Source organism: Mastomys coucha, unplaced genomic scaffold (genome assembly GCF_008632895.1).
Source record: "Mastomys coucha isolate ucsf_1 unplaced genomic scaffold, UCSF_Mcou_1 pScaffold15, whole genome shotgun sequence".
NCBI classification, from domain to species: domain Eukaryota; kingdom Metazoa; phylum Chordata; class Mammalia; order Rodentia; family Muridae; genus Mastomys; species Mastomys coucha.
The window spans coordinates 36,567,718-36,582,102 of NW_022196897.1; the positions used below are offsets into that span (position 1 = coordinate 36,567,718).

The 14,385-nt window shown below is 39.5% G+C and overlaps 1 protein-coding gene across 8 annotated transcripts in view; it reads left to right on the top strand.

The window, feature by feature from the left end:
• Mbd5 (methyl-CpG binding domain protein 5) overlaps positions 1-13,924 on the top strand; it is a 367,270-nt gene extending 353,346 nt beyond the window's left edge. For all 8 annotated transcript variants that reach the window (XM_031370166.1, XM_031370168.1, XM_031370165.1 and 5 more), the window contains 2 exons: positions 11,027-11,102; positions 13,317-13,924. In XM_031370166.1, coding sequence (XP_031226026.1) covers positions 11,027-11,102; positions 13,317-13,388 — 148 coding nt within the window. In that variant the 3' untranslated portion in view covers positions 13,389-13,924. The remainder of the gene's footprint in view (positions 1-11,026; positions 11,103-13,316) is intronic.
• The last annotated feature ends 461 nt before the right edge of the window (positions 13,925-14,385 follow it).

Genomic DNA, 14,385 nt, shown 5'->3' on the forward strand with positions numbered 1-14,385 from the left:
TGATGTTGGTGAACTGTGCACATAAACACACACAACTAGATATTTTTTTCTTTTTTTTTTTTTATGTAGATATTTTCTTTATTTACATGTAAATTTCTCCATTCCCAGTTTCCCCTCCAAAAAACAAAGAAACAAACAAAAACAACAAAAATAAACCCCTGTTGCCTCCCACTTCCCCATGCCTGCCACCCCGCCCTCTCCCACTTTCTGGCCCTGGCATTCCCCTACACTGGGGCACAGAACCTTCACAGGGCTGAGGTCCTCTCCTCCTATTGATGATCGAATTTGCAATCCTCTACTATACACATGCTGCTTGAACAATCAGACCCCTCCATGTGCAGTCTTTTAGATATTTTTTTCTAAAAAGAGTTACACATTTTTTATGTGTATGAGTACACTGTAGCTGTCATGAGCCACCATGTGGCTGCTGGGAATTGAACTCAGGACCTCTGCTTGCTCCGTCCCGCTCGCTTCGGCCTGCTCACTCCAGCATAATACACTGTAGCTGTCTTCAGACACACCAGAAGAGGGCGTCAGATCTCATCATGGATGGTTGTGAGCCACCATGTGGTTGCTGGGATCCGAACTCAGGACCTTTGAAAGAACAGTCAGTGCTCTTACCACTGAGCTATCTCGCCAGCCCGTTACACTTTAATTTTTGTTCATTTGTAAAGTGACCCTTGCACATATCTTAAGGCGTAGGTTTAGTCTTTGCTGGTTTTGTTTTAGTATTTTATTGTATTTTTTATTTATTTTACTTTATGTGATGCTAGGGAGAGAACTCAAAAGTGTTACAAGTTCATGAGTGTTCTCCCACTTACCAGCCCCACTTACCGTCCTCTTAGAAATACCAGCTTCAATTACATGGTTGGTAGTAGATCCTAAAAGTTCTAGGGCCCTCTGCACTGAAGTGGCACTTCCCCTGCAAAGGTTAGGAGTAGGACAGGACCAGTAAAATTAACACAAGCGCAAACAGAAGGGGATAGTGTAAAATACTGACGTCACACATTTATAGTGAGTCAGTGTTGAATCCTCAGTGGTGCCCCTGCTTTTGCTGTAAAAGACTCCAAATGCTTCTGCCAGGGAAGCACACTAGGTGCATGGGTTATTTGTAAGATGCATTTGGTAACACAGAAGTGATACAAACGCAGCTTTGAGATGACCTGGATCTCTCCCTCTGCACCAAATTTTCAGGTAGGCCATTTCTGAAACATGATGTATAACACAATTTTAAAAGTGTTTCTTTAGAGCCAGTCTGCTGTTTGTGGTGAGTTTATATGGGACTATGTTAAGCAATGTTCTCTGTCATAAGAAATCATAGAGTTTAGGGTTAGCATACAGACTGGAGCAAAAGAAGAAAACACAAAGCAGAAGTAATATGATGCAGCCTTGTTTACTATGCTGCTAACTACACCGGCCGGCCTCGTATACACCAGAACAGTGGTTGGCATTTTACACAGCCATTTTTTTCTTTTGTGTTATTCTCCCAATCACAAAATAATCCATAATTACAGAGCCCGTTTGCAGAGGAAGACACTTAGACCCAAATATCTTTACTAATTAGTTGAAAGTTATGTAACTGGTAAATGATGTTGAACCAAATTGCTTATTTATTCACTTATTTATTCCCAATTTTATCTATTCCTAATTTAGAAAAAAGTGTGCCACCTACAGTGTTATTGTCCTTATAGACAGATCCCAAAACACATAATTAATATGTGAAAATAACAAGGAAAGCTATATATGTGAATATATATGGGAAACATAAAGAAGTGACAGCGACCTCAGCAGAGATGGTTCTAGAGCTGGGCATCCTGGCGGGCATCTTCAGTCCCAGCACTCAGGGGTCAGAGGGGTCAATTTCTATGAGTTTAAGCCCAGGCTGCTCTGCATGGTGAGCTCCAGAGCCATGAGCCAGGTAGAAAGACCCTGACTCAAAGAAACAATGAATGGTTTCTAGAGATGACATCAAAACCAAACCTTACACAATACCAATATGGGGTGGGGTAGGACAGTATTTAGATGAGGTCAGTATTGAATTTGGGGAGGCATCAGACAGAACACTCCAAGGGATAGAACCAGAAGTCTAAGCAGGAGCCAGCATATTGTCTCTTTATTTGAAGAATTCAGAACAGGCAGGTGGTCAGATTTTTCACCTTGATATGAATGTGGAAGGGGAGGAATCTTGGGGAAACAGACTCAGTAGTAGAAGATGATCTAGGAGCTCATGCCAGGAGATGAGGACAGATAAGAGCCCAAGCAATAATGAGAACAGAAGAGAAGAAATGTGATCAGGAAATATTTAGGAGACAAAATAAAGAAGTCACGCTAATGATCCGAATAGGAAGGAAAGGAATCACAGACCTGGGCTTGTACGGTGAGGACAGGGTAGAAACACTGTCTGACAGATTTATGTTGCATCTGTGGAGTGGCTGACAGACAAGTCTGAAACTGGAAGAATGGTATTTGATATGGAAAAATGTTTCACTCACACAGAGGTACTCTAATCAACTTGGAGATTAGTGCTCTAAGGATTAAGTGCTGGGAAAGCAAGGCATTTAACAAAATGAAAAAGATGGAACAAATGGCTAGGGAAGAGGAGAAGAACCAGAGGGAGGGGGGAGGCCAGAGAAGACTAAAGATGGCCAAGGTGGTTTAGGAATAGAATCCACACTCTGAGAAGTTGAGGCAGCATTTTAAACCAGCTCAGGCCACAGAGTGAGAAACTGTCTCAAAAAGAGAAAGGAAACAAAGACTGAAATAATCAACAGAGATAGAATAAAAAGAATGAATCTTCTCTATTGCGTTGGGCGATTGGAGGTTATTGTGGGTTTCATTGTTTTGGTGGCATACAAAGTGCTCATGGGTTATGGAATAAAATAAGGAAATAGAGAAAGGAGACCACAGATGTTCACTTTCTATTCTTCCTGTAAATTTTTCTGGGAAAACCACGATAAAGGTGGAGTCTTTTATTTTTAGGGGTCTTGGGGGGTCGGTTTGGTTTTGGTTTGTTTGTTGTTGTTTTGGGGGTGCACATGTGCATTGCCTGCTTTGTATATACATCATGTGTGTACCTGGTTCCTGGTGCCTTGGAGGTCAGAAATAGGAATCAGATCCTACTAGAACTGGAGTTACACAGAGCTGCAAGCAACAAGAAATTCAAACCAGTTCCTCTATAAAAGCAGCAGCTGAGCCATCTCAGATTTTGTAGTTACTTTCTTATGTGAGAAAAAATACCCTGACAAAGAATACCTGGCAAAAGAAAAGGGAAAAGGTTTGTTTTAGCTTACAGTTCCAGAGGGACACAATCCATCCTGATAGGGACACAGGCTAGTAAGGCTTGGGGGCAAGAACCAGAAGCTGGCTGGTAACACTGTATCTGCACTAAGGAAACAAGAATCAGCAGGAAGTGGAGCCAGGTTATAAAACCTCAAGACCTATCCCTCAGTAGCCTGCTTACTACAGCACAGCTCCCCTTCCTAAAGGCTTAACAGCCTTCCCAGACAGCAGTGCCAACTTGGGACCAAGCATTCAAATACATGAAATATTTTACATTCAAGCAACAACAATGGCAAAGATTTAAATATTGCTGTAGACTAAGAAGAGGAAAAGTCTGAGAAGGGAAAGTGTTCAGAGTTAAGATGGTGATTCTTGACCTAGATACAAATCTTATTTTTTTTTTTATGGCTTCATAGTTGTATACCTCTGGGTATGTTGCTTAATCTCTCTGACTCTAGATCCAAGTGTGCATATTAATTCCTTCTTTAGTATTATACATAGATTATAGAGAGAACCTTTCACACAGAACTTGGCATACATAGGTGAAAGTAAAAGAAATAAATTGTCCCATATTTTTGCCAGTTGAAACGTTATTATAATAAGTGTTTAGAACTTTATATAGTCATTTTAATCATTAATATCATAAATGAATATCCTTAAATTGTCATATCTAGTACATCCTAATCATAAAAATTAGTAACATTTTAACACTTAATTCAGGTTAATCTTTTACTTAAAGAAGTGGCTCTATTAAAGAAAAATTCTAAAGTGTTCAGATGCATTATTATTATTTTCAATTATCAGGGGATCTAAACCTTCCATGTGTACAAGTTGTTTTGGTTACCTGATATTAACCTGGGAAATGGTAGATGATCAAAATGAGCCAGATATAGCTTCACTTTAAAACTGAGAAAGGTCACCACGCTTGAGTCATGGAACATGTGAACATCCAGCTGGTGACAATTTGGAGGCTTCCTCCCTCTTGGACAGCTTTCACAGTGCCATATAGAAGATGCTATGTAGGCTACCAGGAGAGAAAACTAATCAACTCTCTTACTCAGCTGTGAACGCAGCAAGCTTCAAGAAGAGACAAAGTATGGAGCAGGGGCTGAAGGAGGGCAATCCAGAGGCTGTTCCAGACATTGAATCCTTCCCATATTCAATCATCAAACCCAGACACTATTGTGGATGCCTCTCAGGAGCCTGATATAGCTGTCTCCTGAGAGGCTCTGACAGTACCTGGATAATACAGAAGTAGAGACTCACAGTCATCCATTGGACTGAGCACAGAGTCCCCAATTAAGAGCTAGAGAAAGGACCCAAGGAGCTTAAGGGTTTGCAGTCCCTTATGAGGAACAACAATATGAACTACCTAATACCCTCAGAACTCCCGGGGACTAAACCACGAACCAAAGAGTACACATGGTGGGACTAATGGCTCCAGCAGCATATGTATAGCAGAGGATGGCCTAGTCAGTCACCAATAGGAGGAGAGGCCCTTGGCCCTGTGAAGGTTCTATGCCCCAGTGTAGGGGAATGCCAGGGCCAGGAAGTAGGAGAGAGTGGTTGGTGAGCAGGGGGAGGAGGGGAGGGAACAGGATTTTTTTTTTTCTTTTCAGAGGGGAAACTGGGAAAGGAGATCTCATTTGAAATGTAAATAAAGAAAATATCTAATAAAAAATAAAAAATTAAATAAAAAAAAAAAAAAAGAATACCCAGCCTGGTGGTACAAGCCCAGCATGGGTTTAGGAGTAACCAACCACTTTTTATTATTAGATTTAAGGCTTGATCTACAAGACATAATTTGAACCTGATGCTACTAACTGGGTCAACAGTTAATAGCTGGCCAGGTCACAAGTGCTAACAGAGAAACTACTACTATTACTCTGCTCAGTGGACATAGTAATAAACTGCCCTTAAGATATGCATATCAATAAATTAATACAACTCTCAACCCTCTTCAGAGAAACCCTTTTTTGGTAGATTGTGATGAGTATAGAGACCTGCAACTGATCAACATGTTAAGAATGAGGGACTGGGAAATGCTCAGTTCTAGATAAGACACTTGTATCACACCTTACCCACTAAGGTGTGAGAATCATCTCAGAAGAGAGAGTGACAACAAAAACAAAAAACAAAAACATAAGAGCCAGAGGAATCTCTGAGCATCTGCAGAGAAGCAAGCCATCCAACATCCAGCATGGACAGGAGAGGAACTCGTGAAATTCTGCCCCTAGATGAAGAGCTATTGGCAACAGATAGCTGTGGAAGAAGTAGAGTCGGTCTTCTTCAAGGATGTGGTCCCTGAGGAGCTACCCAAGCTTTAGTCAAGGTCTTAGCCCCACGTACATACAGGCAGCAGTGTGTGTGGACTCAGAAGTGGACTTGGTGGGCTTAGAAAAGGAGAAGGAGGAAGAGAAGAAGAGGAAGAAGCAGCAGCATGTGAGGTCGGGAGGGAAACATGGTAGGGGTGTAGAGGAGAAATAGCAGGAATGGTGGGTTTTACCAAAATAATTCATATGCACATAAAACTCCCAAACATTAAAAAAGAGTAAATTCAACTTAACTTTTTAAAATTTGCCATGGGCCGGCCAATCTGGGCCTCCCTCAACCTGCGGGAGAAACGGGGGTCCTAGTCAGGTCAACAAGGCATAGGTGAAGAAATGATGGCAGAGACAACACATGAAGCATAAGATCTAAATGTATTTCTTAGAAATAGCATCAGACTTCTACAGTCATTGCAAAAGAGAGATGGTAAATCTGGCAGCTCAGTAGTTGAGGTACATCTGAGGCTATCTGAAACATACTGGGTCTAAAGCAGCAGCTATCTCCTCTGGACTGGTGCTGCATCCCCCGGGCCCAAGTGCTCTGGGCCCAGAGGACTGCAGATTGCATGAATCTGAGTCCTAGCCCATCTAAGTTCTAGTCTTAGTCTTGCATGCGAGTCCAAGTTGTTCTTCTCCCAGTCCTCATATACAAAGTGAAAAGCAGGCTTAAGTAGCATACAGCAAGCAGGGCAGATTACAAGAGTCACATAGGCAAATGACCGCACATCAAAGTCAGTAGAGTCTGGTAGCTAGGTGTGAAGCAGGAGGAAGAGGAGTGGAACTCTCCCTGTTGAGGTATTTTGATATTCAATCTAGCATTTCCTGTTAACTACTTGGGGGCAAGCAGTGGGGAGTTCCGACCTAACACTTTTAGCTAATGTCCTTGAGTGAGGGAAACTCTTCATTACTCTCTAGTATGCAAAACATTTCTAACTATTGTAAACTATCTACTGTCCTAAGGAATGTACTCGACCTCTGTTGCTAGGTCTGGCGAGGGAGGTACTTTGAGAGAAATTGCAAGCTATGGACAGCTTGGTATTAAACTAGGATAGTTGGAAACATTGTGCTGGCCAGAAAACAGTGCCCAATCTTAGCCATTTACGAATCATTACTTGGGGTACCTTTATGCCTAATTATGAGGGCATGTTGATGATTGGAAAGACTAATCTGGAACACGTCTGAGTTAGGGGAATACCAGCGACTGTCTGAAATCCAGGAGGCACAGAACTCCTTTTGGAGTCTTATTGCCTCTTATCCTTTATCAGGATTTTATCCCTGATATTTTGGATGTGACTGGAGTAGACGAGTGTGCATAGCAAAAATTGTCTTGAGTTTTCCTACTGCTTTATAGAGTAGATTTTCAGAGCACATACTTCTTGATTTTCCATTTTTATCCAAATTTGTGTTCTACTTGAAATGAGTCATAGTCTTATGAAGTGATACATAACCTCTCAGTGTACATATACATGTACACTTACGTCTAGTATCATTGATAGATTTTACCTGGCTTCTTTTCCTTTGTAGTTAGTGAATGTAAAGATAGGATGTGGCAGTACAATCAAAGGGCAATGAAAAGTGGCAATTATCTCCATTAATAACTAGAAATGTGATCATATGAGCATCTCTTACTTAATCAATTAGGGTTTAGAGTGTCCATTAGTAAAATGTTTATTATTAAATATCAGCAGGAAATAGAAAATACTAGCAGAGATGCCATGGGGGTGCCCCTCAAGACTAGAAAACCAAAATGTGACTAATTGTTCCCTTTATGAGCTCATGGGGCTTTCTTCTCTTTCTCTCTTGAGCTCCCTTGTCCTTGGCAGGAGTACTGCAGAAACTGTTGGGTAGATGCAGCCGCTGGAAAAACATCTTTACATCTTAACTCTCATAATGTCCTCAAATAGTTTCATGCTCCACATCTGTGTATTCTCCTTCCAAAACTAGTCATTTTTCTATCTAGTACCTGTGTACTATAAACACAGAACTGTGCTATTTAGTCTAAATTAACTTTAACTTTTTATTTTATTTGTTTAAGAAAGAGGTCCACATGAACGTGCCGCAGCAAATGTGCTGTCAGAAGACAACTTGTGGGGGTTGGTTCTCTTCTGTTCCTACATTGGTTTTGGGAGTCAAACCCAGTTGATCAGGCTTTGATAACAAGTATCTTTACACACTGAACCATTTCACTGGCCCATACTGCATGTATTTTTACAAATAATGTTTTTAATAATTGGATGAATGATGAATTCCTAATGTTCCAACTTTGTATTCAACAAGTAATGTTATTAAATCATTTTTGTACTTTGGTCATGTTACTATGTTCTTCATAGAAAAAATTACAGCTCTTAACCTTGGAAATTTATTTATAGTTAAATACATATTTTTCAAATTACATAATTATAAAGGACTTTACCTTTTCACCTAAAAAATTTTTGCAATACTATGTACACACAATTGTCCTAATACCTGCTTCATGAGGTTGCTCTGAAGAGTAAATGAAACAACACATAAAGATCTAACACAATTCTTGGCAAATACAAGCCTTTCAATAAATAGTACTTTTGTTCTTAAAATTCAAGAGAGAGCTGTCAAGGCAGTTCTGTGGCTTTGTAAAGATGCTTCAACTGCGAGTTCCACATGGTTAGAGAGAACCAACTCACATAACCGGTCTTTTGATCTCAACACCGTGGCTTGCACACTCTTACATATATATATATATATATATATATATATATATATATATATATACACACACATACATAAATATTTATAAATATATATATTTATATAAATACATGGTATGCACACTCATACATAAATACATGCATGCATACATACATACATATATGCATACATATACATCTCTATTAAAAGATTCTCAAGGGAAGAGAGCAAGGTTCCCTGATGGATTTTTTTTTTAATGAAGTGTTTTATCTTCTTTTTAGCTGTGTAGAACTTTTTAGGTATAGTCCATTTTAATCCATAATATGTTATAATCAAAATACATAAAAAATGAAATATCCTTGAAACTTAAATGCATATGGGGACTGGAAAAATAGTTAAGAACACTGGCTACTCTTCCAGTGGACTAAGGCTCAATTCCTAGCACCTACATGGGAGTAACAATCATCTATAAATCCAGTCCCAGGGGATCCAACGCTTCCTTTTAGCTTCTGTGGTTACCAGGCATGTACAGGGTATACAAACATACTTATAAACAAGACACTCATATACATAAGTATATTTTTTTTAATTTTTGAAAAAAATTAAATGCCTGTTTTTCAATACAAAAGACAGGTTAAAGAGAAACCTATTGAATACACTGCAGGAAGTGTGATATTTTGGGGCAATTTCCCCAGGGATGATTTTATCAGGATTCTCACCGTAGCCCAACATAGTTGATTCCAGAGACCTGGACTTGAGTTTCCTCCCAGCCACCCAGGATCACATGTGGCAAACTCCTCACTGGAGAACAACTCACAGTGACTCTAAAAGATGAAGGGCTCCCAAACCCTGGAATGTCTGGAGGTGTAGATGTGAAAATGCTATGCACTGGGGAGAAAGAATAAAAACTTTATGTCAACTAAAATAGTGCCCAAAATAAAGATACAAGAATACTGGTGTGGTGATGCATGCCTTTCATCCTAGCACAGAGGCACAGGATTCTGAGTTAGTTCCAGGTCGGCATTGGCAAGACCCTGTCTCAAAATAATAGTAATAATGATGATGGTAATGATTATGGTGGTAGTGGTGGTGATGATGGGGTGATGATGGTAGTGATGGTGATGATGATGATAATATAGGCATGGGGAAAGATGAATTGTGTATCATGACAGCTTTTTATATGTATAAGTACATAAAGCAATTCTGTCCATGGCGTATCCTATAAAACATGATCTAGGGAGACATATGGGGGTGAATGTGACTGAGAATAGTGACCACATTGAAATCCTAGATTTATCTTTTTGATTAAAAAATATTTAATAAGAACATATAATTTATTAACAACCCTTTCTGGATATGTTACGTTGGATATGTTGAGATTATTTGTTCCCTGAATTTCTCTGCATTTTTAATTTTTTTTAATTAGTGGAGAAATAGATAGATGGATGGATAGATAGATAGATAGATAGATAGATGAGATAGGCAAGATCATTAAGAGCATGCTGGAGGGAGTTTTTGGTAGTGTCCTTATAACTGGTTCAAGTTAGTAGGTTGGTCTTTCCTTCCAGCTGAACTGACTTAAATGCATATTTGTTTTTAACAAGATACAGGACCATTTATGTTCACTGTGGACAAATCCACTTAGCAAATATTCAAAGTCTTCATGGTGTGCCTAGAAGTGTAATATCAAAGGTGGATAACTAAGTGTCTGAAAAGCACACACACACACACACACAAACAACAAAATATAGGAATTATCAGGTTATTGTGTATAGAGGATAAAGGCTAGGGTAAGTGAAAAGACTTCATCTGAAGGCATTCCACTGAAGGTAAAGTGTGTTTTCTCCCAAACTGCAAATTTCCAGTCTCCATGTAGACACTGAGATAGGACTTAACTCTTGGAAGCCATGGTAATTGATAACCTGCTATAGGTGTTTGCTTCAGCCACTTTCCTGTCAATTGTCCTGATGGGACGAATGCCAGTAGATTGCCTGCTTATTCAGAAGACTAGGGAGTAAGATTTATAAATGAGGAGAAACACAGTTGGGTAGGCAAAGAATGTTTAGCCACAGAGAATTGCCTGACTGTAGTAACAGGCACAACAGCTTCATCAATATTGTTTGTTTTGTTTTGTTTTGTTTTGTTTTGTTTTTTTGGTTTTTTTTTTTTAAATGGCATGTGTGGTATGCTATTCACGGAATGCTGAGCAGAGAGCAGAAGTCAGAAGCTTCTGAGACAATCATTGTGAGTCTGTTGAAAGAATCCCATCATTTCACTTTAAGGGAAACTGGCGTAACAAGGTAATAAGCCATTTCCTACCCATGCTCCAAAATTTAGCTTTCTTTTTGCTCAATTGTACTTAGCTGAGATGATCCAGGAAGGGTGGAGGGAGCTCCCTAGTGGCCAGAGCTTGCAGTTCAGCCCCGGTGTCCTAGCCACAGCCTGTTTCCTGGTAGGAAGCAGCACAGCTTTGGAGGCCACAGAGCTCCTGACCCAGTCTCCTTCATGAAAATGCAGAAGAAACACACAGTGGCGTGGGCTTCCTGCGTTAACCTTCGCAGTGGTGTTACTTTAATTGTTAGCGTTCAATGCTGGGAACCCCAGAGTGATGCTTTATTGCATAAGCTTCCCAAATGTGAATCTAGATTGACTTTCTCTGGTAGAATTGATAATGTCTGTCTTCTGATTAGGGAATTAAATTGAGGCTTTTGTTTCTTTAATTTATTAATTCAGCATGTTGTTTGCATTCATTCCAGAAGTGGGAAGCTAAATAACCATTTAGAAGCTGCTATTCACGAGGCCATGAGCGAACTGGACAAAATGTCTGGGACTGTAAGTTAATTTACTTTTTTCCATTATACTAGTTTCTTTGAAAATAAATTGCATTAACACTTTTTTGTTAAAATCTCTTAAACATTGTGAAGCAACTCTCATAGCAATACTGAACTGCCAGGCAAGTAAAAGACCGGTAGCAGAAAAGAGTTTAAGGAAAGGGACCCTGTATTAGCTATGGATTCTTTTTTTTTTTTTTTTTTTTTTTTTTAATCTGAGATAAGTAACTTTTGTTTTCTTAAAAAGGTTCATTAGCCATCAGCAGCAATATGGTAAGGTCCCAACCCCAGGTTTCTGCATTTGACTGTGAGTAGTAGTGACCATCACTGTAGCTAAATATTCAACAATGCAACCTCACTCCATCCCTTAAAAAAAAATGTGAGATTAAAAAGTTTGGTCAATTTCGAGGGTATATTAACTTATTTTCCTTCTGCTACCTTAAAATTAAAATGCTTTGTGCAAATTCTGTTACTAGTAATTGTAAATCCCATGATTAAGGAAGAGATGTGCTTTCTCTTCACACTTTTTGATGATTCATCTCATCCAGTAGATTGAGATGAGAAATATAAAGCTGTCTATCACATACAGACTCAAACACATAAATATAATTTTAGTAATCTGTTTAAAATAAGAGTTATTTCAGGCTACATAGGAATGACAAGTCATTTACTTAGGTCATCTGAAACTAACAACTCATCCAATGGCTACTTAATGATGGATTAATGATGGGTTAGCGGGCTTCAAGATACTGCCATTGGCAAGGGTCATAGAAATGTGTTAATCTAACCTATGATTGGATGACACTGAGTTTTTTGGTAAACTTGTAGGTCTAGACCAGTGGCCATCAACTCAACATCCTCTAGGACCAGGCATATAGTATCTGTCAGGAAAGAGGATCAACATGAGAGCAACAACAATTCTAGAATTGAGTGTTGCCAACAAAAATGTGCCGCTGAGACTGAGATACCCAGTTCTAGACAGTGGCTCACTTGATTCTGGTGCCTGCTGAGGAAGGTGCTACTCCACTTGGCCACTTCCAGGCCTAGATACCTTCCCTGTGGAGTTCCCACCACCACTTGAGACCTTTGGGTCCTACTTGATAGTAATGAGAAAGAAGGCATGAAGAAAGATCGGTGGAGCCCAGACGTCCTCAACTCAAGTGTGTTAGGAAATGCAGTAGACAATTTACCTTCCCAAGAAAAAGATAAAAATGGGTTGGCCTTCATTTCATTACTCTCTGCCTTGGGACACTTGGCTTTTGTAGCTAGCAGTCATTGGCACCTAATAAGATAGACTTAGCCTTGGTAGCCACCAGCCATTGGCACCTAATAAGGTAGACTTGGGATATATTCTTCAGAAGCACTTTGTCTCTCACACTGAGCAGAGTTGAGCCATGTAGGAAGGGGCTTTGGAGTTGCCGCAACTCTCTCTTGAGAACCAAAAACTAAAATTTCTCATGTTTACAGTGGTTTCAAAGATATTAATGTACCCCCCCCCACGCACACACGCAGAACATTAAAAACACTGTATAGCTAGTTTCAGGCCATAGTTGATCTACAAACTACTAATTTGCTGTTGTGGATAAAGACTCTTTCCTCAATTGCATAACTCCTCATTTCTGAATTTTAGTTGTGCTTGTTTTAGAAACCCGTGGAAAAGGGTCTGGAGAAAGAGGAAGTCTGGGAGATTCAGAGCATTATCTTAAGGTTCTAAATACTATTTGCAAAAAGAATTTTACCTTTGACTACAAGCAAACAATGTTTGTTGTTGCCTAAACTTTATGTTAGTTGGCACATTGTTGGTAGTTGAATCTAGGGCTCCGTGCATATTTGGCAAGCACTTACAGTTAACTAACCTCCAATCCTTAAACATTATATTCTATACACATAATTAAACCAACTGATTGTTTTCCTAGTCCTGTGACATCATGTTAATAGGTTAAAATCATCTGATCCAGGGATCTCTGCCTGGCGGTTCCCCAGCTCAGATGTGCTCCACGGTTCAATGGAGTCTTCTGAGAGTTGTTTTTACTGTTTCCCATCCCTTGTTGAGACAGTGTTCGTACAAACTCAGGTCTTCATGACATTTTAAAGTATCTCACGATATTGAAATTGAAAGTGATGCAGACTGTTTTCTGCCCTATTTCTTTATCAGAAGACATATGGTGTTCGTGATTTAAATCTTCCTGTTGTTATTTTCCCACCCTGTTTCTAGGTTCACCAAATCCCACAAGGTGATAGACAAATGAGGCCCCCCAAACCCAAGAGGAGGAAGATCTCCAGATAACAGAGACTGTTCCACTAACACACGGTGTTTATCAAAGGAGCACGCACACACACACACCTGTCTGTATGTAGGTATTGATACGGCCGCTGTAAGCTATTGGCAGATAGGTACCACCACCACAGGGCCCTAAAGGGAACAGCGATGGAGACAGGCATTGATCAGGAAGGAAAATGAATGTCGAAAACAAAACAGAACAATCAAAATCCCTGTATGAACAAAGCGATAAATGATCAAGTGATCGCTGAGAAACGTTTTCTATTGTAATAAAGTTGTGATTATAAGAAATAGTCCAAATGTTTCTGAAGAATTTTCAGTGTTGTATATAGAAAATACAGAATTTCATGGCGATATTAGAAATGTAAATAATGTACAATATTGTCATGTACAAGCATACTTAATGCACACTTTATCTTTTATTGTACAAAGAAATAGTGTACAAAAATCTTTGGTTTCTATGGAGTACACCTACCAGAGACTACCAGTGTAAAGTGATAAATAAAAATACAACCTAAATGCTTTTCTATGATAATGTAAAAGATGCTGGTTTTGTATTTAATGGCAGAGAAAAGGCATGGTGATGTAATACACACGTCATGGCATACGCTGCATACCACTGAGTGTTCATTTATGATGTCTCTTTAGACAGCCCAGAAACACTAGACTGAGTTTTGGGTGTCTAGGAAGCCTCCAAATTTCTGAAGAGAGAAATGCTCGTGGGCCTAAATCAAGAATTCAGGATCTCAACCATTTCTTTCATCATTATTGTTTTATAGTTTTATACATTTATATAATGAATTTGAGTCATTTCTACTCCTCCCCCCCTCCTTTATCTCCTCGCTCTTGCCAGTAAGTGTTCTCCTACTTTAATATGTCCCTGTCAGTGCCTAACCTGCTGAGGTTGATTAGAGCTCCTTACATGTATATGGGGTGGGATGTATTTACTGGCACAAGGGCAACTTGTCTCTGGCTACACGGGGAGGGCAAATGAGGAGGCTAC